At 44.3% G+C, this 25,257-nt stretch overlaps 1 protein-coding gene across 1 annotated transcript in view; it reads right to left on the reverse strand.

Annotated features, from left to right (window-relative positions):
* The window catches only part of egfl6 (EGF-like-domain, multiple 6), a 77,386-nt gene that overhangs the window by 26,720 nt on the left and 25,409 nt on the right, over positions 1–25,257 (reverse strand). The window contains exons 6-8 of the mRNA XM_067992714.1: positions 14,707–14,841; positions 12,905–13,027; positions 9,575–9,637 (exon numbers count right to left, since the gene is read on the reverse strand). Coding sequence (XP_067848815.1) covers positions 9,575–9,637; positions 12,905–13,027; positions 14,707–14,841 — 321 coding nt within the window. The remainder of the gene's footprint in view (positions 1–9,574; positions 9,638–12,904; positions 13,028–14,706; positions 14,842–25,257) is intronic.

The raw sequence follows: 25,257 nt of genomic DNA on the forward strand, positions 1-25,257 counted from the left end.
CAAAAGGTTTTAGAAACAGGGTAACTCAGGCACACATTAGTGCCTGTCTTTCACCGGTCTTCCAGGTTGTATTGGTGTTTCAGCACTGCCATCCTCATTGTCGCTGTTGCCTTCCTGCTTAAACAGGCTTCTGCTGTCCTTAGTCCAAACTGAGACCTTTGCAATCAAAGTTCTTCAGTACGTCCAAGTCAGTGATGATCCATGAGACGGCAGCGAAGCTGTACTGTGATGCACCCTCTAATCTGTTAAGACATTTGAAGCACTGATTTAAGATCCCAGTGGCAGGCTCTATAACCATCCTGGTGGTAACATGAGCTTTGTATCTGTACTCGGCTTCTGCTTGTGCGAGTATCATTAATCGTGGAAGCAGAAGGTGGCTTTGTTCTCCCAAGAGCCATTCTACTGCTCTTCCTTCCTCTTCAAATAAGGCTGGTACAGATGGTTAGTGTAAACTAAAAGCATTGTGGGAGCTGCCAGGGGAGCGGGCATTGACCTGCATGTTGTTGGTCTACCAGCAGCAGCACAGCAGCATGTAGATCACAGTATCCTTCACTGGGCCCAATTGGTCAATGGTCACAATCAATGACCCCTTGAACTCAATGAAAGCCAGCAGCCCAGTAAAATTGCACAGCCCTCTAATGCTGTTGTTGCTGGGCAGTAGTGCATAGCGATTGTGAAGGTGGTGCTGGCCCTACTAGATAATGCATTTGTCACCTCCTTTATGCATTTGTGGACAGCAATCTGGTTGAAACTGGAGATGTCCTAAACGCTAGCCTAGAAGGAGACTGTACATCTTGCCTACTTCTTGACACCTCCAGCAGCCCTTTCCTCCTCCTCTTGGTCTTTCTCAGCCAAGCCCAGTGTTAGGGGAGCACTGAATGCAATACTCAGTTCACACAGATTTCAGTATCTTGAAACTCTACCAGGCAGCATTTCTCCTGTCAAGCAGTATGCACTTCTGCTACAACACCCACCGTATATGGACATTAGGAGTGCTTTGTATTTCCGATGCATGAGCTTTTCACTATGACGCACTTTCTCCTTACTGACCTATAATGCTGGTAACAACAAGCTCAACAAGCTTAATGCATGTCTTCAGTCTAGGATACAGAAGCTGCTTCCCCCTGCAACAATTTCCCAGCATGTGCTAAATGTTTGTGAAATGTGCACTGCTCTGCATTTCCCACATTACTGCACAACTGTGAGAGTTGACGACCACAATTTCCAGACTTATGGGTGCTAAATTGCATTAGAAGTAACGCAGGCACTAATTGTGTGTGCACAGATGTAATAGTTTTGTACAATTGTGCTAATAAAGTGAGTGCTAACTTTTGCCCACACCCTTTAAATTGCTTGTACACTGCAGCCCCAGATTTGGGAGAGTTGCACTGGATTGGACTAGTAGGAATGCTATCACTTGTTTACATTAACACACCATTCTCTACTAGTAATCTGGCAGAAACATAGCTGTTCTAATACTTCTGAAATATTCTCAATACTTCTTTTGTACTTCACTTTAAGCATGTTAAGCAATTGGGGTTAACAGTATTCTTTTGAGAAATTAATCATGCAATTTAAGGAGTGTGGGAAAAGGTTAGTACTCATTTTATTAACACTATTGTGCAGAATTTTTTTAAAACTACTTTACAACAATTTTTTATCATAATGGCAAGATTAAGAACAACAGTACAGAATATGGACACCAGACATAAGTATTTGGCCTTATGAGTCCTAACTGTGGTGACTTCTGTTACATGGAATGCTACACAGATGTAATCAACAACACTCAGGAACATTGCGTTTTCAGGTACCGATATTGAAAAAAATGTGGAACCTTAAAGATTTCAAGACAAGTTTATAGGACATGCTAAGCCTTCAGACCTGCATAGGGCTGATTCCCTAATTGGATGCTCCCAGCGAGGAGTTGGGAATTATGGCCCACAGACTTTAATCTTTTGTCCATTTAATTTAATGGATGGAACACCAGGGGCTGTGATTTTCCCAACCAGAGCTCTCCGTGAGTACTGCTTCCTGTTGACAATGTCCTAGAGCTTCCACTGATCTCCTGTCGGAGTTATGCTGGGAGACTGATAGAACCCCCGCAGAATTTAAGAGTCCTGCCCTTTTGACCAAATTGCATTCCAGGGGTACTAAATCTCTGTGTTACAGTTATTACATGCGCTAAGTGTGTGTTAATGTTTAACAACTTGGTGTGTTAATATTAGCTGAGCATTAATGCATTTTTACCCACCCTCCCAAAATACTCCAAGGACAGGACTGATTCAAAGCACATTAATGCCCAGGCCTGAAGGCCTGTTAAAGGTGTTGTTACGCAACAATTAATTGCAAGAGTGCAAGTTTGCTTATGCTGGCCTTTCAGCTCACCTATTAACGATGCCTGCTGTAAAGGTGGTGGGGTGTTTAGCCAGTGGCGACGGTTGGCTGAAGTCCAGCATGGGGCAGAGCAGGAGATACTGTTAAAGGTGACTCAACCTTTTCAATTCACAGCAGCATGGGTGCATCAGTTAGTCGTACTTTGCTGGACATTTTGGAGAAGGACGATAAGTGGCAGCAGAGGAGGATCAGCAAAACCCTCAGCCATAGACGGAGGACCACCAGTATCCACCACCACTCCTGGCAGCATGATTATTCCCAGTGATGTCAGCTACCTCAACCTCGCCAAGGAAGGCATGCCTTATCAAGGAAGCCACTGATGAACTGTACCAACTCCTGGAATCATACCTGCAATCAAAGAGCAACATCAGCACTGCATTGCTGCTGGCGGTAAAAGTGCTAACGGCATTCAATTTTTTTTTGCCATAGGAACTGTGCAGGCAATATCAGGAGACCTGGCAAGGATCAGTCAGTTTATGGTTTGCTGCTATGTTACCCAGGTCACAGATGCCCTATTTTGTAATGCTGGTGACTACATTAATATTAGCACCAGTTTGCACTAGCAGCAGAAAAGGCAAAATCGACCCCAGGTTATGAGACAGCAATGTCCATGTGGCCATTCAAGCACAGTGCAATATCCCCTGGTGTTCATCAACAACAAATATCATTCAATCTGGAGTGGGTGAATTCAGTGTCAAATCAGAAAGAGAAATAACATCAATCATACCTGGAGTACTGTGTACAGCTCTGGGCACCGCACCTTAGAAAGAAGATATTGTTCTTGGAAGGAGTGCAGCGCAGATTCACCAGAATGTTACCAGGGCTCCAAGGGTTAAATTATGAGGAGCGATTACATAAACTAGGCTTGTATTCCCTGGAATATAGAAGGTTAAGGGATGATTTGATTGAGGTTTTTAGGTTTTTGAAAGGAATTGATAGGGTAGATAGAGAGAAATGTTTACCGTTGGTGGGCCAGTCTAGGACAAGGGGACATAACCTTAAAATCAGAGCCAGGCCATTCAGGAGAGATGTTAGGAAACATATCTTCACATGAGATACATTATTGCAACAAGCCACGGCATAGGAGAAGGAACGGGAGGAGTTAGAGGATGATGACAAAAAGCTATGCGATGCTCAGTAGCCACAACAAGAAGTAATATTGATTTTTATTGAGCAGCTCTTTCCTTGAGGTCTGTCTCAGTAGTGCTGTTGATGTGGAAACCATTTTAGAAGTAAACAGGGACTGTAAAGTTTAAGTGACATGTTGTGTCTTTATTGATTATAAATTGTCGGTGGTAATGTAACATGCCACTGTGTCGACCCTTTGTGGTGCGTGAACTAGTGCACTATACTATTCTATACCCTACAACTCTCGTGATGCACTACTGGAAGGACTAGGCATGGAGATTCCTAAGAGGTCTGCTAGGACCTTCCTTGTGATTCAGTTCCTCACTTGCCTTGTCATGTGGCAGACCCCAAACGGTTTGCTAGGAATTGCTTATCCTGTTCCAGCCACAGGGGTTTTCTTGCTTTTAGGAGCGTTGCCTGTTACTTGGCCAGAGACATATGCAGGCAAGGAACTGGCCGTGACTTGAGAATCACCTGCTTGCTCCTGCCCTTCAGGCTGCATACCCCTGCTGGAGGTGGAGTCCTCATGTTGGCACCTCATCAGTTCAAGCACAGAGCATTGCATTGCTACGATGTCTCTGAATCCTTCACTCATAATGGACTCTGTCTTCAAGCACATTGAAGTCAGTTATTATCATTTCACGGAGTGTGGATCACCACACTTTGACATCATCGGTGGGAACATTCTTGAGAAGCTCCAACTGTGCTCGCTGCCTGTGGGCATGTGGTCTCCCTTATTGATGCCACTCATGCTGAAAGCTGCTCAGTGGCAGATTGCAGAAGAGAGGACCCATGCTTCACAATACCATTCAACTGGACGAGTAGAATTTGCAGCCGTAGTGAACCATATTTGTAGTGTGTTCCACAAGAAGGCAAGCTGACTGGTGCACCCAATAGTACCGATTAAGTACCCTCTGTTTCACAGCTGGCCTGTGGGACTGCGATCCCAAAGCGACTCATTACGACCCTCAGCCATACGATACCTCTGCTTACCACTGACCAGTCCTTTGTCGGACCCCATCCCTGCATCTTCCACACCCGTGTGAGGTGACTCCCCCAATATTTTTTTAAATATTCGTTCATGGGATGTGGGCGTCACTGGCGAGGCCGGCATTTATTGCCCATCCCTAATTGCCCTTGGGAAGGTGGTGGTGAACCGCCTTCTTGAACCGCTGCAGTCCGTGTGGTGAAGTTTCTCCCACATAACCTATAAAACACCTCAGACTGTACATTTCTGAACTGTCGCCTGCTTGAAGAGGTGATGATGCCGAGTACTGTGGTGATAATTGTTAGTGAAAGGGCCCAGCTCCTGGAGTTGTGGTATATCTGCGACAATAAAAGGGAACATGATACGTCAATGCACATAGTTAGATATGTTGTTGTCACTGTGCAAACTGTATGTGGCACATTTTATGGCACACATTATTTTACACCTACAGAAACACATTGGCACAGAGAAGGTATGTAATTATAATGCTGCAAACCTGAAGCATATTCCTCTTCTTGTATGGCACCCATACCGTGTACAGTTTCCCAGCAGATGATCTCCATCTTCAATGGGTGCTAGAGGTTTGGTCTGTTCTTCTCTTCCCCCAACCTCTTTAATCTGTGGTCTATGCCTTCTGATAAAGGTGGTCTTTTTCAGTCAAGAAAGGAACATGGATTGAATGAGTGAATATTTTCTTCTATGTATTTTTGGCCGCAGCACAGATTTATAGCTGATCTGAGTGTAAAGTACCTTGCCTCCTGAGAGTTTGTGAGAATGTTTGAGCTGTGAGTGCATCGTCAGATTATGTGTGACTAAAAACGAATCAGTCTTATTTTCAGCTACGTCATTCTAGGGTGTCCTTTTTGCTGTGCTACCCGTTCCCTTTATGTTGCATTTGCTACAGGTCACTGGATCAATTCATTCTCAGGTGGCACATTTTTTCCCAGTCCGACACCTTCTTCTGGATATCTCATGATACACTTGCCATGTTGACATCTTGTGTGTTAATCTTGCTCTGGGCAATATTGGCTTGTTCCTTTACTGTGTAGGAAGCACTTCATCGTCCTCTCAAGTCATCTGTTATGATCCGCAAATCTTTATCTGTCAACCTTGGTTGATGCCTTCTGCAATCCCTGTACTTTCCCCAGAAAACTGTGCATTATTTGTATTGGTCAAGTGCCTGGAAGTGACCTAGGTAGTTAAGCAGCATTCTTGCAGATGTGCGCTACTTATGCATAGATGCATTTAAGGGGAAGCTAGATAAGTACATGAGGGAGAAAGGAATAGAAGGATTTGCTGATAGAGTTAGATGAAGTAGGATGGGAGGAGGCTCGTGTGGAGCATAAACACTGGCATAGACCAGTTGGGCCGAAAGGCCTGTTTCTGTGCTGTACAGTCTATGTAATTCTGTGTAATTATAGTGCACCTCAACACACTCAAGCTTCCAGAAAGTGCACATAGAAAATTATCAAACCCTAGCCCACACCTTATACATATACTGCTGCTCCAATGTAGTCTTAATAAAATATGTTATTAATAAAAAAAGTCAGAAATGCTTCCCAATTGCTTAGCCAAACAAACCAGAAATGTTGCAGATTCAACCCATATTCTGTACTGAGTTAGCTGATTTCAGCTCGGAGGGCAGGTTTGGTGCTACATTTGACCTCAGCATTCTGGGCTAGGGAGGAGAAAAATCAGACCAGGTCCCCGTTCCTATCTATCTGGTGACTTCTACTAAAAAATTAGAGTGTGTGGACATCAGGTAAGGACAGCAATGGGTCTGGCTGAAATCAAATAGCCTGCCTACACTTACTTGGTTTTCAGCTGGAGAAAGGCAATTTGGGTATGAGGTATTAGAGGGCATGCAGGGCCTAGAATCATAGAAGTTACAACATGGAAACAGGCCCTTCGGCCCAACATGTCCATGTCGCCCAGTTTATACCACTAAGCTAGTCCCAATTGCCTGCACTTGGCCCATATCCCTCGATACCCATCTTACCCATGTAACTGTCCAAATGCTTTTTAAAAGACAAAATTGTACCCGCCTCTACTACTGCCTCTGGCAGCTCGTTCCAGACACTCACCACCCTTTGAGTGAAAAAATTGCCCCTCTGGACCCTTTTGTATCTCTCCCCTCTCACCTTAAATCTATGCCCCCTCGTTATAGACTCCCCTACCTTTGGGAAAAGATTTTGACTATCTACCTTATCTATGCCCCTCATTATTTTATAGACTTCTATAAGATCACCCCTTAACCTCCTACTCTCCAGGGAAAAAAGTCCCAGTCTGTCTAACCTCTCCCTGTAAGTCAAACCATCAAGTCCCGGTAGCATCCTAGTAAATCTTTTCTGCACTCTTTCTAGTTTAATAATATCCTTTCTATAATAGGGTGACCAGAACTGTACACAGTATTCCAAGTGTGGCCTCACCAATGCCCTGTACAACTTCAACAAGACATCCCAACTCCTGCATTCAATGTTCTGACCAATGAAACCAAGCATGCCGAATGCCTTCTTCACCACCCTATCTACCTGTGACTCCACTTTCAAGGAGCTATGAATCTGTACTCCCAGATCTCTTTGTTCTATAACTCTCCCCAACGCCCTACCATTAACGGAGTAGGTCCTGGCCCGATTCGATCTACCAAAATGCATCACCTCACATTTATCTAAATTAAACTCCATCTGCCATTCATCGGCCCACTGGCCCAATTTATCAAGATCCCGTTGCAATCCTAGATAACCTTCTTCACTGTCCACAATGCCACCAATCTTGGTGTCATCTGCAAACTTACTAACCATACCTCCTAAATTCTCATCCAAATCATTAATATAAATAACAAATAACAGCGGACCCAGCACCGATCCCTGAGGCACACCGCTGGACACAGGCATCCAGTTTGAAAAACAACCCTCTACAACCACCCTCTGTCTTCTGTCTTCAAGCCAATTTTGTATCCAATTGGCTACCTCACCTTGGATCCCATGAGATTTAACCTTATGTAACAACCTACCATGCGGTACCTTGTCAAATGCTTTGCTGAAGTCCATGTAGACCACGTCGACTGCACAGCCCTCATCTATCTTCTTGGTTACCCCTTCAAAAAACTCAATCAAATTCGTGAGACATGATTTTCCTCTCACAAAACCATGCTGACTGTTCCTAATCAGTCCCTGCCTCTCCAAATGCCTGTAGATCCTGTCCCTCAGAATACCCTCTAACAACTTACCCACTACAGATGTCAGGCTCACCGGTCTGTAGTTCCCAGGCTTTTCCCTGCCGCCCTTCTTAAACAAAGGCACAACATTTGCTACCCTCCAATCTTCAGGCACCTCACCTGTAGCGGTGGATGATTCAAATATCTCTGCTAGGGGACCCGCAATTTCCTCCCTAACCTCCCATAACGTCCTGGGATACATTTCATCAGGTCCCGGAGATTTATCTACCTTGATGCGCGTTAAGACTTCCAGCACCTCCCTCTCTGTAATATGTACACTCCTCAAGACATCACTATTTATTTCCCCAAGGTCCCTAACATCCATGCCTTTCTCAACCGTAAATACCGATGTGAAATATTCATTTAGGATCTCACCCATCTCTTGTGGTTCCGCACATAGATGACCTTGTTGATCCTTAAGAGGCCCTACTCTCTCCCTAGTTACCCTTTTGCCCTTTATGTATTTGTAGAAGCTCTTTGGATTCACCTTTGCCTGATCTGCCAAAGCAATCTCATATCCCCTTTTTGCCCTCCTGATTTCTCTCTTAACTCTACTCCGGCAATCTCTATACTCTTCAAGGGATCCACTTGATCCCAGCTGCCTATGCATGTCATATGCCTCCTTCTTCTTTTTGACTAGTGCCTCAATCTCCCGAGTCATGTGAACATTGGAACAGGAGTGGGCCATTCAGCCCCTTGAGCCTATTCTGCCATTCAATCAGATCATGGTTGATCATTTACCCGTTTTTGATCTATATCTCTTGATACCCTTACCTAAAAAAAACTATTAATCTCAATCTTGAAAATTGCAATTGATTGCCTTTTGGGTGAGAGTTCCAGAGTTACACTACCCTTTGTGTGAAAATGTGCTTCCTGATTTCACTCCTAAATGACCTAGCTCTAGTTTAAAGATTGGATTCCCCCACCAGAGGAAGTAGCTTCTACGTATTTACCCTATCAAATCTCTATCATTTTAAACAACTCAGTTAGATCACCCTTAAACCTTCTAAACTTAAGGGAATAGAAACCAAGTTCATGCAACCTGTCCTCATAATTTAGCCTTTTAAGAAGCCCTGGTATCATTCTGGTGAATTGTGCCCTACCCCCTCCAAGGCCAATATATCCCTCCTGAGGTACGGTGTCCAAATCTGAACAGAGTATTCCAGATGGGATCTGACCATGGCTCTGTACAACTGAAGCAACACTTTCTTTTGAATTCCAGCCCCCTTGAGATAAAGGGCAACATTCCATTAGCCTTTTTGATTATTTTTTGTACCTGTGCACTAGCTGTTAGTGATTTGCTAATATCAACTAGTGCCTTCAGGAGGGAGGAAAGAAAATTCAAGTGGATGGAACCTCATGGAAAAATAAACCCTCCCTGCTGGTCTTCTGTTCATACACCAGAGGGCAATGAAGCACACAACAGAAGGTAATAAATATCAGCTTCCTGTTCTTGTTCAGCATAAAGCAGACCAAAGGTAAACGAGTAACTGGACATGAACAGTAGAACAGATCAACAATGTAGAAAGTACATGCAAATACATGAGGACAAAATATTGTCCACACTTTGAAAAAGTTGGTGACTGCACCTCAATTCAGTCAAACACTTCAAAAACAGCACAAGCAAAGTCTAACCACAACCTCTGAACCATAGACATTCCATGAGCAATGGATGGATGTGATCTGCATGTCTTTAGAGATAAAATATGATTAACAACGGAAGATAGTTAAAGGCAGCAATGAAACCACACAGTATTTGGCTGCAGGCGTGGGAAGGATGGCTATATATGTCTGTGGGGTATGTAGAGAGAATTTGAGAGATTGCATTATATTAATTGGGTTCTCACCATTGAGGGTTTCATCAGTGCTGCCTTGTTCTCCTTCCAAGGTTCCTTGTAGGAAAGGTTTAACTACAAAAGAAAGATGTGTTTGTTAATTTCTTACAGATATTTGTTTGTTGTAGCTCAGAAGAAGATTCAGAGGAAGACAAAGATGCTAGTCAACTGATGGCATGATAGCACATATTGGCTCTTTAAGATGGCTGGAGATTATGGGGTAAATCTTCCCACAGCCTGCACTATTGGTGAGGCTTCACACGCAGCCAGTGCTTATCAGAAAATTGCAGGCAATACCCCTAAAGCTCTAATAATTATTTGGCACTAAGATCTCCAAGGTTGTTATGCAGGTGTTCACAATAGCTCACCTCCGTGAGACCTGCATAATTACATTATCCATGTCATGAGAATCTAACTTCAGATCAAACAGGTCTGTCACTGCAATTCAAATCAGTTTGTAAAAGATGTTTTGTTTTACTACCTACCTACTGAAGGCCATGATTGATGATGCTGGAAGTCCCCCCCCCTCCCCCACCACCTGCCCCAAATGCCTTGGATATCTTGAGAAACATAACCAAAAACCAGTAAATCAATAAACTTTCATTGGCTGGGGCTGCTCTCAGTCCAGAGAATGGCCCTTTGCTTCTTTTTGTTAATGGTTCTCAGTACAGTCATATTGTCAGGTAAGATGCTAATCCATCTGACTGAGAGTTGTTAAAAAATATTAAGCACATTCCAAACTGAAACTCCCTTAAAGTAGGTACCAGCAAAGTACAATAAAAGGTATTAATCCACCTGAGTAAGAAGTGTAAAACAAACAAATTTAGCACAGTGGAGCCTTCTTTCATCCAGAAAATTCTTTTAGCCTGGAGACTTTGCTTGGGTCTCGACTGGTGCAAGTTAAAAGACGTACAGCTGTGTCAACATCATTGTGTTGAAAGCATCTCAAGTATGAAGAGATTTATCTAGGTTTTTTGGTAGACCCATAAAGCATCTCGTACATTATAACCTTATGAACTCAATACAAAATTAGCATAATTTTATTACACAGCAAGTTGTTTAACCAAAGCTAGTTCTAACCCTAAACAGTTCATATTTAATTTTGTTATAACCATCACTAATAATACATTTAATTAAACCCACTGGTTGGAACCCAGTAGAATGAATGCATATATTAAAAATGAGCAGTTTCTTCAAATATGCTGTTAACTCATTCATTGCTGATGGCTTTTGATGTTATTTATTTTTCTATTCCTAGAATTTATTCGGATGGTTTTAAAGGATCTGTGCAGAGCTGGTGTAGATGACAGCACATAACTCCACATTGGCACTGTGCAATGAGTGGTTTGTCATATCTGTAACCTCGGATGCAGTTATTTCTGTAATGCTAATGACCCACCCTGTCAGACCATTGCCTTAGTGGCTGTGACCAAAGAGCACACATTCTAGTCATATCCCTCTGGAAAGAGGCTTTGGAGACCACAAGGACCATAATTGGTCTCACAATCCCCCCACAGCTGCCCAAAATGTTGCATTGTCTGCTGCCTGACAGATAGAGTCCACTTGAAATGTGCAAACCCATGTGAGTAGATGCATACCCCAACTATGGTGCAACCTGACTCTCCCCACGATAAGAAATAAACAAGACCCTGTGTGACATATGCCAAATTGAACGAGTTATACATGATTGTACCTGGAGCTGGGAAAACAACAAAAACAATTTGTAGTTATCTAGCACCTTTAATGTAGAAAAACATCCCAAGAGATGTAATCAAAAAAAAGGATGCTGAGCCAAAGAAGTAGATATTTGGAGGGATGACCAAAAGCTTAGTCAAAAAGGTGGGTTTTAAGGTGGGTCTTAAATGAGGTGAGGGAGGTGGAGAGGCCGAGGGTTTAAGGGAGGAGATTCCAGAGCATGTGGCCCAGGTTCCTGAAGGCATGGCTTCCAATCATGGGCTGAAGGAAGGGGGTATGCATAAGAGGTCAGAGTTGGAGGCATGGAGAGTTCGCTGGGCAGGAGTTGTAGGGCTGGCAGACATTACAGAGACTGGTAAGGGTGAGGTCATGAAGGGATTTATTAAAATACACCGATTGTATGGGCTCACTCCACCCAATCCTCCAGCACCCCAGTTCCCTCCAGTGCCCCAGACCTAGGAAAGCTGAGTCTGGGGATGCACTAACTTCCCACAACCTGCACAAGCACCAATAAAAGTTTCAAACCGCTTCTAAATCACTTACATTTATTTTCCAACATTTGTTGACTTCTTCCTGCCTGTCCTCGAGCCATCTATAAAGAAGTGATTCTAGCCGTATCTATTTTTGAATGTTACCTGACTATATAGTTGTTTCTATGGCCCCGATATTAGCGGGGAGGCGGGATGGCAGCGGGGGGGAGATTGGGCACATGGCAAACCCGCATGAACCAAACTTATCGTTTCCGACGCGATTGCATGTTGATTGATAGTGGTTAATGTCCTCTCTGGGTTTTGCGCCTGGCAGCTCTTGATTGACAGGCTGGCTGCCATCAGGAGCTGCAACGTGAGGGGCGGGGCGAGAAAGAGAGTGACCCGGACGTCATCCGGCACTGGAACGGAAGATCGGCAGGGGGGGGGTGGCGGGGGTGTAGAGACCGGGGGAGCATCGGGAGGGTGAAGAGGGGAACATCGGAGCGGGAGACATCAGACATTGGAGCAGGTTTCAAAGGTAGGTGCATTTAGTGTTTTCACTTCATTGCATGGTTTTTTATTTAATTTATTTGGTTTCTTTTTCCCGATCAGGTTTCACCAGGCGTGAATCAGAAGCAGTGGGCAAGCCGCCCAGGTAAGTTAAAAATCTTTCTAATCCCTTCATCGGTCACAGGTAAAGTGCCTTAAGTACCCCAATGAGGTACATTTGGCTCTTTAACTGTCATCCCGCCGGCTTTAATTGCCAGCAGGACTTCCGTTTTCGGGTCGCCCGCATGCACACAGGTGGGTCCCTGGGAAACTCAGAAGCCGGCGGGTTGGAGCCGGCTTCCGAACCCGAACGGGATTTGCATGATTTTCGGAGCCCCCCCCACCCTTAACGTACCCGCATTTGCCTCCTAAAATCACCCCCTAGTATTTATGAATGCTATGTGATTTTACCTGTAACATGATTCTCCAGATATAAAGATGGCAACTGTATTTATTAAAAACTTTCACATTAGGAGGCCAATTTTCCAAATGCATGATGCATTAATGGTCGGAAACTCACAGGAACTGCACCTGTGATTTCCTGATATGTACTCCCAGCAGGTGAGACTCCTCGCTGGGAGCATGCATTTGGAAAATCAGTGTTAGATACACAATTACTAAGACTTACCAGAACAATGAAAGCCACTGCCTCTGAATCCCTGCTTGCATTTACACTTAAAGGATCCCTGTGTGTTGTGGCAGTCTGCATGGGTACTGCACGAGTGTGTATTGGCAGCACACTCATCAACATCTGTCAAACAACACAACAATTGTTAATAGACCTGTTTAAAAAAAAGTTACACCGTTCGGTTGGTTAGGATATTGTGTAGTTGAGCCAAATAAGCCAGAATGTCCTGGGATTTATTCCCAGTCTGTGCTGAGCTAGCTGACCTTTTGACAAGGTCCCACATGGCAAACTGGTCAGAAAAGTAAAATCCCATGGGATCCAAGGGAAAGTGGCAAGTTGGGTCCAAAATTGGCTCAGTGGCAGGAAACAAAGAGTAATGGTAGACAGGTGTTTTTGTGACTTGCAGGCTGTTTCCAGTGGGGTTCCGCAGGGCTCAGTACTAGGTTTTTGTGGTATATAATCAATGATTTAGACTTAAATGTAGGGGGCATGATTAAGAAGTTTGCAGATGATACAAAAATTGGCCATGTGGTTGATAGTGAGGAGGAAAGCTGTAGACTGCAGGAAGATATCAATGGACCGGTCAGGTGGGCAGGAAGGTGGCAAATGGAATTCAATCCAGAGAAGTGTGAGGTAATGCATTTGGGGAGGGCAAACATGGCAAGGGAATACACAATAAATGGGAGGATACTGAGAGGTGTAAAGGAACAGAGGGACATTGGGAGTGCATGTCCACAGATCCCTGAAGGTAGCAGGTCAGTTAGATAAGGTGGTTATGAAGGCATATGGGATACTTGCCTTTATTAGCCGAAGTATAGAATATAAGAGCAGGGAGGTTACGCTGGAATTGTATAAAACACTAGATAGACCGCAGTAGAGTACTGCATACAGTTCTGGTCACCACATTACAGGAAAGATGTGACTGCACTAGAGAGGGTTCAGAGGAGATTTACGAGGCTGTTGCCAGGACTGGAGAATTTTAGCTATGAGGAAAGATTGGATAGGCTGGGATTGTTTTCTTTGGAACAGAGGAGGCTGAGGGGAGATTTAATTGAGGTGTAAGAGGGGCCTAATAGAGTGGATAGGAAGGACCTAGTTCCCTTAGCAGAGGGGTCAATAACCAGGGGGCATAGATTTAAAGTAATTAGTAGAAGGATTACAGGTGAGCTGAGGAAAGATTTTTCACCCAGAGGGTGGTGGGAGTCTGGAACTCACTGCCTGAAAGGGTGGTAGAGGCAGAAACCCTCACTGCATTTAAAAGATGCTTGGATGTGCACTTGAAGTGTCGTAACCTACAAGGCCCTGGACCAAGAGCTGGAAAGTGAGATTAGGTTGGATAGCTCTTTTTTGGCCGGCACATACACGATAGGCCAAATGGCCTCCTTCTGTGCCGTAAATTTCGATGATTCGATGATTCTATGACCTCAACTGGGGTGGCAGTAGAGGAACTACAATTGCTCACAATGCCTCAAGGTTAATAAGCAGTAAATTAGCCTGGGTTCTTGCTCTTGATCACTAACCAATGTGCATGGGTGGACGCCAGTAATGTCAGGATTAGGAGTGGATATGAACCCCCCCCCCCCACAATTGAATATCTTGTCAACACTTGTTGACTAGGCTTACACAAACAAAATAAACAGTTGGGTGAGGTAATAAAAGGTATTCATGGAACTGTATCCCAGCATGAGTCAACAGCTTTTGGAAATGAGGAGGTGAGAACAGAAAGTTGACACAATTTGTCTCATAATTGTTGTTTACTTAACCACAATGTGACTGTTGAGAAACTGCATTATTAACCTTACCTATACATTTGTATTTGCCATCAATGTATTTAAGCTCATAGCCGCTTTGGCACTTGCAGAAGTAACTGCCAAATGTGTTCACACATCTCCGCAGAGGAGGGCAAAGAGCTTTGCCAGTTCCGCATTCATCAATATCTAGAAGACAAAACAGTAAAAGAGATAGATATACTTGCATATTCTTTTCAGATAGCAGCTTAATATGCAAATATGCTACTTACTGCATGTTATGTGTTTAATGAAATATTGGATGGTGAGGAAACTCTTGCACTGGACTACCGATAGGACCTTTTATGAATGAATTTATTTTTTTGAACCGTTTCACAGGTTAGGGAGAGATTGGAATATGGTGGGGGAGCGGGGGCTGAAATTTGTCTTGGGTGATCGGACGGAGTGTAAAACAGGCTGCCAATGCGCTATCACCTGTTTTGTGCTACCCCTCCCCCACCCCCCCCACCAAAATAAATGTTATCCCCAAGGGGTCGTGGAACCTTTTTGAAGAAACATTTGGCAAAACTTTTTATTGAGGCATCACCCCCTGCACTTTTAGAAAGCCAAGAGTCCGATGGATTTGGGCAGCCATGTCATTAGGGTTTCAATCCTCCTGAAAAAATGGGTGGTAGAAGTATGGAACTCTCTCCCACAAAAAACAGTAGATGCTAGCTCAATTAATGATTTTAACAGTAGATGCTAGCTCAATTAATGATTTTAACAGTAGGTGCTAGCTCAATTGATGATTTTAACTCTGAGATCGATAGATTTTTGCTAGCCAAGGGTATTAAGGGATATGAAGCCAAGGCGGGTAAATATAGGATATAGATCTGCCATGATCTCATTGAATGGCGGAACAGGCTCAAGGGGCTGAATGGCCTACTTCTGTTCCTATGTTCCTATATTCTGGAGCCTTTAGGAATTAAATATTAATCTCCTGGACACTGCTGCAAGCAACCGGAGAGAAAAATCATCGGGAATTCTCAAAATGAATATTGGATTGTGAATCAGATTCATCTTGTTATCAGCTTCTCTTAAATTTCATACATTCCTGTCAGCCAGTCTTTGAAATGTGAAGGCATCGTGTGCTTGCGCTCTCTCAACCATACTATTGATGTATGAACAGGAGTAGACCATTCAGCCCCTCAGGCCTGCTCTGCTATTCAATTAGATCATGGATGACCTGTACCTCAATTCCATTTACCCGTCTTTGGTGTACTGATACTGCTACTAACGTTGCTATCGCAAAGTCATGTGACAAAACCTCCTGGAATACGTCCAGAGATGGAAACCCTACATGTTATGGTGGTGTTATTGGTCACAGGAAAGGAGAGAAAAGTGTTGGCCCTCCTGAATAAAGCATCAATCACCTGTTTAATGCATCTATGGATGGCAGATTAGTTAATATAGCTGGTATGTCTGCACTAGCCTGGAAGGAGCAGAGGCATAAAAACTGGGAGCGGTGGCCACCTTAATGCCTAATAATAGTCCAGTCCATATGTTTGAGGCTTCCTGCAGATCATACTCAAGCAGTTACCTCCCTGCTAAAGGTAAGCCACTGAGATTGGTGTTCTTCAGCCATTGCTGGGTAGATATGCCTTGGACTATAGATGCGATGTGTGGACTAGAAATGGGTGGAGACAGTGCACCTTTGCCATCGTTTGACATCTATGGAAGCCTTGCTCTGCTCCTGCTTGTACTCCTCTCTAAGTCAAGTGACAGGGAACACTGAAAGCAATCTCCATTGTAATGAGCTTTCTGTCTGCACAAACTGCACGATACACATAGGAAGGAAAAACAGTCAACAAGCCCCATACTCCATAAATCAGTTGAACTAGCTAAGGATGAAGCTGAAAGAGACCTGGGAGTTTTAGTAGTCCCAACACTAAACATGTCCAACCAATGCAGAGCAGCAATCAATAAAGCCAATTGGATAGAATCATAGAATCTTACAGCACAGAAGGAGGCCATTTGGCCCATCATGCCTGTGCCACCTCTTTGAAGGAGATGTCCAATTTAGTCCCACACCCCAGCTTTTCCCCCATAACCTGCAAATTAGTCCTCTTCAAGTACATGTCCAATTGCCTTTTGAAAGATCCTATGGAATCTGATTCCACCACCCTTTCAGGTAGTGCGTTGCAGATCTTAACAAACCTCTGTGTGAAAAAAATTCTCCTCATTTCCCATCTAGTTCTTTTGTGAATTATTTTAAATCTATGACCTCTGGTTGCCGACCCACTTGACAGAGGAAACAGTTTCTCCCTACTTACTCTATCAAAACCCCATATAATTTTGAATACCTCTATTAGGTCTCCCCTTAATCTTCTCTGCTCTAAGGAGAACAAGCGCAGCTTCTCCAATCTCTCCACGTAACTGAAGTCTCTCATCCCTGGTATCATTCTGGTAAACCTCCTCTGTACCCTCTCTAAGGCCTTGACATCCTTTCTAAAGTGTGGTGCCCAACCAGTGATTTGTAAAGGTTTAGCATGACTTCCTTGTTTTTATATTCAATGCTCCTATTTACAGTCAAGTATCCCATACCCTTACTTAATTGCCCCATCAACTTGCCCTGCCACCTTCAAAGATCTGTGAATATTCACCCCCAGGTCCCCCTGCTCGTGCACCCCTCTCAAAATGATACCATTTACATTATACTGCTTCTCCATGTTGTTCCTCCCAAAGTGCATCACGTCACATTTATCCACATTAAATTGCATCTGCCATGTGTCTGCCCATTTCACCAGTCTGCCTATGTCTTCCTGAAGTCTGCTACTATCCTGCTCGCTATTTACTATGTTGCCAAGTCTTGTGTCATCCACAAACTTCAAAATTATACTCCCTGTACCCAAGTCCAGTTCATTTATATATAAGAAAAGCAATGCTCCTAATACCGACCTCTGGGGGACCCCACTGCATACTTCTCTCCAGTCAGAAAAACATTCGTTCATCACTACTCTCTGCCTCCTATCCCTTAGCCAATTACATACCCAAGTTACCACCGCACCTTTAATACCATGTGCTTCTATTTTCCGAATGAGTCTGTTATGTGGTTCTTTATCAAATGACTTTTGAAAGTCAGTTAGTCAGACATGATTTGCCTTTAACAAATCTGTGCTGGCTGTCCTTTATGAACCCATGCTTCTCCAAGTGAGAATTAATTTTGTCCTTGACAATGGTCTCTAGTAGTTTTCTCACCACTGACGTTAGACTGATTGGCCTGTAGTTACCAGGTTTATCCCTCTCCCCTTTTCTGGGGTGTAACATTTGCAATCCTCTAGTCCTCTGGCACCACTCCCATATCCAAGGAGGATTGAAATATTGTGGTCAGAGCTTCTGCTATCTCCAGCCCAGCTTGTATCCCATCTGGACTGGGTGACTTGTTAACTTTGAGTGATGCCAGCTTATTTAACACCTCCTTTCTATCTATTTTTATCCTATCCAATATTTCTACTCCCCTTGCCTCTACTGCGACATTAACTTCAACCCCTTCTTTTGTGACGACAGATGCAAAGTACTCAATTAATATCTCAGTCATGCCCTCTGCCTCCACAAGATTTCCTTTTTTGTCCCTAATCGGCCCCACCATTCCTTTAACTATCCTTTTACTTTTTATATGTTTATTAAAGATTTTTGGGTTCCGTTTTGTGTTACCCACTAATCTTTTCTCATACTCTCTCTTTGCCCTTCTTATATCCTTTTACAATTTCCCCCTGCACTCTCTGTATTCTGCCTGGTTTTCGTCTGTATACTGTACCTAACGTGTCATAAACCTCCTTTTTCAGTTTTATTTTAACCTCTGTTTCTAGGCTTGTTACCAAGATTGAAGCCCATGGAATAAAGGGACAGTAGCAGCATGGATACAAAATTGGCTAAGTAACAGAAAGCAGAGAGTAGTGGTGAATGGTTGTTTTTCGGACTGGAGGGAGGTGTATAGTGGTGTTCCCCAGGGGTCGGTACTAGGACCATTGCTTTTCCGGATATATATTAATGACTTGGATTTGGGTGTACAGGGCACAATTTCCAAATCTGCAGATGACACAAAACTTGGAAGTGTAGTGAACAGTGAGGAGGATAGTGATAGACGTCAAGAGGACATAGACAGGCTGGTGAAATGGACGGACACGTGGCAGATGAAATTTAATGCAGAAAAATGCAAAATGATACATTTCAGTAGGAAGAACGAGGAGAGGTAATATAAACTAGAGGGCACAATTCTAAAATGGGTACAGGAACAGAGAGATCTGGGGTATATGTGCACAAATTGTTGAAGGTGGCAGGGCAGGTTGAGAAAGTGGTTAAAGAAGCATACGCGATCCTGGGCTTTATAAATAGAGGCATAGAGTACAAAAGCAAGGAAGTCATGATGAATCTTTATAAAACACTGGTTCGACCACAACTGGAGTATTGTGTCCAGTTCTTGGCACCGCACTTTAGGAAAGATGTGAAGACCTTAGAGAGGGTGTGGAAAAGATTTACTAGAATGATTCCAGGGATGAAGGACTTTAGTCATATGGAAAGACTGGAGAAGCTGGGGTTGTTCTTCTTGGAACAAAGAAGGTTGAGAGGAGATTTGATTGAGGTATTTAAAATCATGAAGGGTCTAGACAGAATAGATAGAGAGAAACTGTTCCCATTGGGAGAAGGGTCAAGAACCAGAGGACATAGATTTAAGGTGATTGGCAAAAGAACCAAAGGTGACATGAGGAAAAACTTTTTTTCGCAGCAAGTGGTTATGATCTGGAATGCACTGCTGGGGGATGGTGGGGTGGGTGTGGTGGAGGCAGATTCAATCGTGGCTTTCAAAAGGGAACTGGATAAGTACTAAAAATTTGCGGGGATAGGGCGGGGGAGTGGGACTAACTGGATTGCTCTTACATAGAGCCGGTATGGACTCGATGGGCCGAATGCCCTCCTTCCGTGCTGTAACCTTTCTGTGATTCTATGATTTCCTTTGTCACCCAGAGAGCTCTAGCTTTGAATGAACCATCTTTCCTCCTTATGGGAATATGCTTGGCTTGTACCTGAACTATCTCCACCTTGAAGGCCTGCCATGGCTCATTTACTATTTTCCTGGCCATTCTTTGTTTTCAGCCCACCTGTGCTAGATCCCTTCTCAAATCACTGAAATTGGCTCTCATCCAGTTGGGTATTATCACCGTTGATTTTTCTTTGTCCCTTTCCATAACTACTTTAAACCTAATTATCACTATTATCCAGATGTTCTCCCACTGAAACACACTCCACTTGCCCCACTTCATCTCCCAGAACTAGATCTAGCACTGCTTCCTTCCTCGTTGAACCAGAAACGTACTGATTAAGAAAGTTCTCCTGAATACATTTTAGGAATTCTTCACCCTCCTTGCCCTTTACTCTATTTTCCCCAGTCTATATTAGGGTAATTGAAATCCCTACTATTACTGGTCTATTATTTTTACATTTCTCTGAAATTTGCCTACAGGTTTGCTCCTCTATCTCCTTCTCACTATTTGGGGGCTGTAGTAACCACCCAACAATGTAACAGCTCCTTTACTGTTCCTGAACTTTAACCAAATAGATTCAATCTTTGAACCCTCCAATATATCATCCCTCTGTAGAACTGTAATATTATCTTTGATCAATACTGCCACCCCTCCTCCTGTCTTTTTTCCGTCCCTATCCCTCCTGAATACATTGTAGCCAGGAATGTTTAGCTCCCATTCCTGCCCATGTTTAAGCCAGGTCTCCGTTAAAGCCACTATATCATAACTCCGTGTGGCAACTTGCACCTATAGCTCGTCAACCTTATTTGAAACACTCCTCGCATTAACGCACGTACATTCCAACACCATGCTATTGGCTTTGATTTTCTCCAACATCTAATTCCTGCTCTTTCTACACTATTCTTTGTTCTGTTGCTGTTGGTCCTTTCTATGTACCTCTCCTCTCTGCTGCTGCGTCCTGGTAACCATCCCCTTGCCAAATTAGTTTAAACCCTCCTCCACAGCACTAGTCAACCTCCCTGCGAGGACATTGGTCCCAGTCTTGTTCAGGCTTGTACAGATCCCTCCTGCACCAGAACTGGTCCCAATGCCCCTGGAATCTGAAGCCCTCCTTCCTGCACCACTTCTCCAGCCAGGCATTCACCTGCATTATCTTTCTGTTTCTGTACTCACTGGCATGTGGGACTGGGAGTAATCCAGAGATTACCACCTATAAGGTCCTGTTCTTTAATCTTTTTCCTAGCTCCTGAAACTCTGCCTGTAGGACCTCAACCCTTTTCCTACCTGTCTCATTGGTTCCGACTTGGGCCACAACTTCTGGCCGTTCCCCTTCCCTTCGCAGAATGTCCTGCACCTGTTCAGTGATATCCTTTACTCTGGAACCAGTGAGGCAACACACCATTCGGAACTAACATCTGCAGTTGCAGATACACCTGTCTATCGAATCCTCTAAAGGAACTGCATTTCTATGATTTCTTGTGTCCCCCTGTGCAGCCGAGTCTCCCGCGACGCCGGAATGTTGAACTACGTAGTCAAAATAATAAAATATAAATCAGAGGATGTAATAATCAAACTGTACTGTGCTCTAACCGCACCTTGAAAACTGCAACAAATTCTGGTCACCAAGAAACAAGGGAGACATTCAAGTGTTGGAGGCAGTGCAGAGAAGAACCATGAGGCTAATCCCCAGTGTCAGGGGCCTAAGTTATGAGGAAAGACTGGAGAAACTTGGGCTTTTCAGCCTGGAAAGGAGAGGTCTGAGAGGTAAACTTACATAAGATTATTAAGGGTAGAGAAAAATCAGCCCAGAATATTACTTAAATTAACCTGTGGGAGTAGAACTAGGAGACACAGGTTCAAACTAGCAAAAGAGAAGTTTAGGACTGATATCAGTAAATGCTTCTTCCCACAAAGAGTGATCAGTGTATGGAATAAACTTCCAAATAGAGTAGTGGAGGTAAAAACCCAGTAATTATTTAAGAAACAATTGGACGGTGCAGTGGAGGGGGAAGGGGGCAGTTGGATGAATTAAATGGGCCAAATTGCCTTCCTCATCCATAATTATCTTGTGATCTTGTGAAACAACAGCATTTTCCTTCTGGTTCCCAACGGGTGGGAACGTGCCTCCGTTTCATCTGTGCAGAGTTAGTACATTGCACAAGTGTTGAGTGAAAGACTGGAATTTTGTGGATTCTTCCCTTAACAAGCAATAATCCAGGAATTACCATACACAAGAGTACTGCATATTATAGACACTGAAGCACACCACCAGTGCCAGAATAACATCATAATTTCTTGACAGAATACAATGGGTGGGAATGGAGTGAAATGACACCTGGCACAATGCTTTAAACAAACAACAATTTCTAGGATATAGAAAAACATGCATATTTATCATAGAATCGTTACAGCACAGGAGGCCATTCGGCGCATCGAGCCTGTGCTGGCTCTTTGTTAGAGCAATCCAGCTAGTCCCATTCCCCGCTCTTTCCCCGCAGCCCTGCAAATTTCTTCCCTTCAAATATTTATCCAATTCCTTTTTGAAAGGCACAATTGAATCTGCTTCCACTACCCTTTCAGGCAGCGCATTCCAGATCATAACTACTCGCTGTGTAAAAGTTTTTCCTCACGTCGCCTTTGGTTGTTTTACCAATCACCTTAAATCTGTGTCCTCTGGTTCTCAACCCTTCCGCCAATGGGAACAATTTCTCTTTATTTACTTTATCTAAACACGTCATGATTTTGAACACTTCTACCAAATCTCCTCGCAACCTTCTCTGCTTGAAGGAGAACAACCCCAGCTTCTACAGTATCTCCACGTAACTGGAACCGTTCTAGTAAATCTTTTCTGCACCCTCTCTAAGGCCTTCACATCTTTCCTAAAGAACAATGCCCAGAATTGGACATATACTCCAGCTGTGGCCGAACCAGTGTTTTATAAAGGATCATCATGACTTCCTTACTTTTGTACTCTATGGGCTCTATTTTCGCACCTGTGATCGGGTACGTTCGTAGCGGGGGGAGCTGCGAAAATCCGGGATTCCCGGGGCGGGTCTGGAGCCCGGCTCCAACCCGCCCACTTCCGGGTTCCCCAGTGATGCGCCGACGTGCGTGCGCAGCCCCCTCATGTGGGACTCCCCCTGGCAATTAAAGCCGGCGGGGTGCCACTTAAAGTACTTGAACAGGTACTTCAGGTTGTTTACAGACCTGATTGACCTGGTATTTTAGGAGGGATCGGATTTTGCAATTAACTGAGACTGTTTCCCGTACTGGGGGAAACACTCCCAGTTGAAATGGACGTGTTGCAGCCACCAGCCTGTGGCAGCTGCAAAGGTCCATTTGACAGGTTGGGGGGGTGGGGGGAGACCCTCACTCATTGCAGGAGGCCACTCTGTCACTTTGGACAAAGTTTGGCCTCCACCACCCTCCTCCTAACAATCAAATGCACAAACTTGCACACTTACCCCGGTGTCCAGACACATTTACCTACCTTGTGGACCCCCTCAAACTTCCGGATGGGGGCCGCCGTAGCTGCAGTCATAGAGTCATAGAGTCATAGAGTTATACAGCACGGATAGAGGCCCTTCGGCCCATCGTGTCCGCGCCGGCCATCAGCCCTGTCTACTCTAATCCCATATTCCAGCATTTGGTCCGTAGCCTTGTATGCTATGGCATTTCAAGTGCTCATCCAAATGCTTCTTGAATGTTGTGAGGGTTCCTGCCTCCACAACCCTTTCAGGCAGTGAGTTCCAGACTCCAACCACCCTCTGGGTGAAAAAGTTCTTTCTCAAATCCCCTCTAAACCTCCCGCCTTTTACCTTGAATCTATGTCCCCTTGTTATAGAACCCTCAACGAAGGGAAAAAGCTCCTTAGTATCCATCCTATCTGTGCCCCTCATAATTTTGTACACCTCAATCATGTCCCCCCTCAGCCTCCTCTGCTCCAAGGAAAACAAACCCAATCTTCCCAGTCTCTCTTCATAGCTGAAGCGCTCCAGCCCTGGTAACATCCTGGTGAATCTCCTCTGCACCCTCTCCAAAGCGATGACCTCCTCGGAGGGCGAACAGAATCACCAGCCTCGCCGTCCACCTCTGACACGTGGATCTCCACAACACAGGGGTTGTGTGGTGGTGGAGGTGATGTGGAAGACGGAGTGTGGGAGAATGCGTAAGTGTACTCACTTTCCCTAACCTGGTTAGGTCATTAAATCTCTCCCTGCACTGGACCCAGGTTCGTGGCACATTGCCGCAGCTGGTGACCTCCTCGGCCACCTCCAGCCTGGCCTTCTTCGTGGTGGAGGGAGGGCACTTCCTCCCTCCTCCACCTCACCCCATCCAGCAGCAGCTGGAGTGAGGAGTCTGAAAATCTTGGGGCAGCCTTCCCTCTGGCCTGCTCCATAGTTTAGCATTGGTTGTTTGCTGCAGGAGGAGCATTGGTGGACTGCCTCTATAAATAGGGCTCCTCCAGCTGACAGACCTTACTGCACATGCGCAGTCCGCCTGCCGCACAGCTTACCAGCGGGAAACCCGGAAGCAAAGGTAAGTGGCTCCAATTAGCCTGTAATTGCGTGCGAAGCACAATGATTTCACCAGGCGCGTTACCCACGTGCCCAGTCGACCCCTCACTGAGAATCCGCCGCCCTGCTAATATTGAGCCCTATGCCGCAATTATAAAGCCCAGGATCCCGTATGCTTTTTTAACTGCTTTCTCAACCTGCCCTACCACCGTCAGTGATTTGTGCACATATACCTCCAGGTTCCTCTGTTCCTGCACTCCTTTTAGAATTGTACCATTTAGTTTATATTGCCTTTCCTCGTTTTTCCTGCCAAAATGTATCACTTCGCACTTCTCTGCATGAAATTTCATCTGCCATGTGTCCGCCCATTCCACCTGCCTGTCTATGTCCTCTTGATGTCTATCACTATCCTCCTCGCTGTTTACTACACTTCCAAGTTTTGTGTCACCTGCAAATTTTGAAATTGTGCCCTGTACACCCAAGTCCAAGTCATTAATATATATCAAAAAAAAGCAGCGGTCCTAGTATCGACCCCTGGGGAACCCCACTGTATACCTTCCTCCATTCCGAAAAACAACCGTTCACCACTACTCTGTTTCCTGTCACTTAGCCAATTTCGTATCCATGCTGCCACTGCCCCTTTTATTCTATGGGCTTCAATTTTGCTGACAAGCCTATTATGTGGCACTTTATCAAATGCTTTTTGAAAGTCCATATACACATCAACCGTATTGCCCTCATCAACTCTCTCTGTTACCTCATCAAAAAACTCAATCAAGTTAGTTAAACACGATTTGCCTTTAACAAATCCGTGCTGGCTTTCCTTTATTAATCCACACTTATCCAAGTGACGGTTAATTTTGTCCCGGATTATCGTTTCTAAAAGCTTCTCTACCACCGAGGTTATACTGACTGGCCTGTAGTTGCCGGGTTTATCCTTACACCCTTTTTTAAACATGAGTGTAACATTTGCAATTCTCCAGTCCTCTGGCACCATCCTCATATCTAAGGAGGATTATTACTGATTATTCCTACACTACAACAGTAACTTCACTTGAAAAGTATTT

Source organism: Heptranchias perlo, chromosome 11 (genome assembly GCF_035084215.1).
Source record: "Heptranchias perlo isolate sHepPer1 chromosome 11, sHepPer1.hap1, whole genome shotgun sequence".
NCBI lineage: Eukaryota > Metazoa > Chordata > Chondrichthyes > Hexanchiformes > Hexanchidae > Heptranchias > Heptranchias perlo.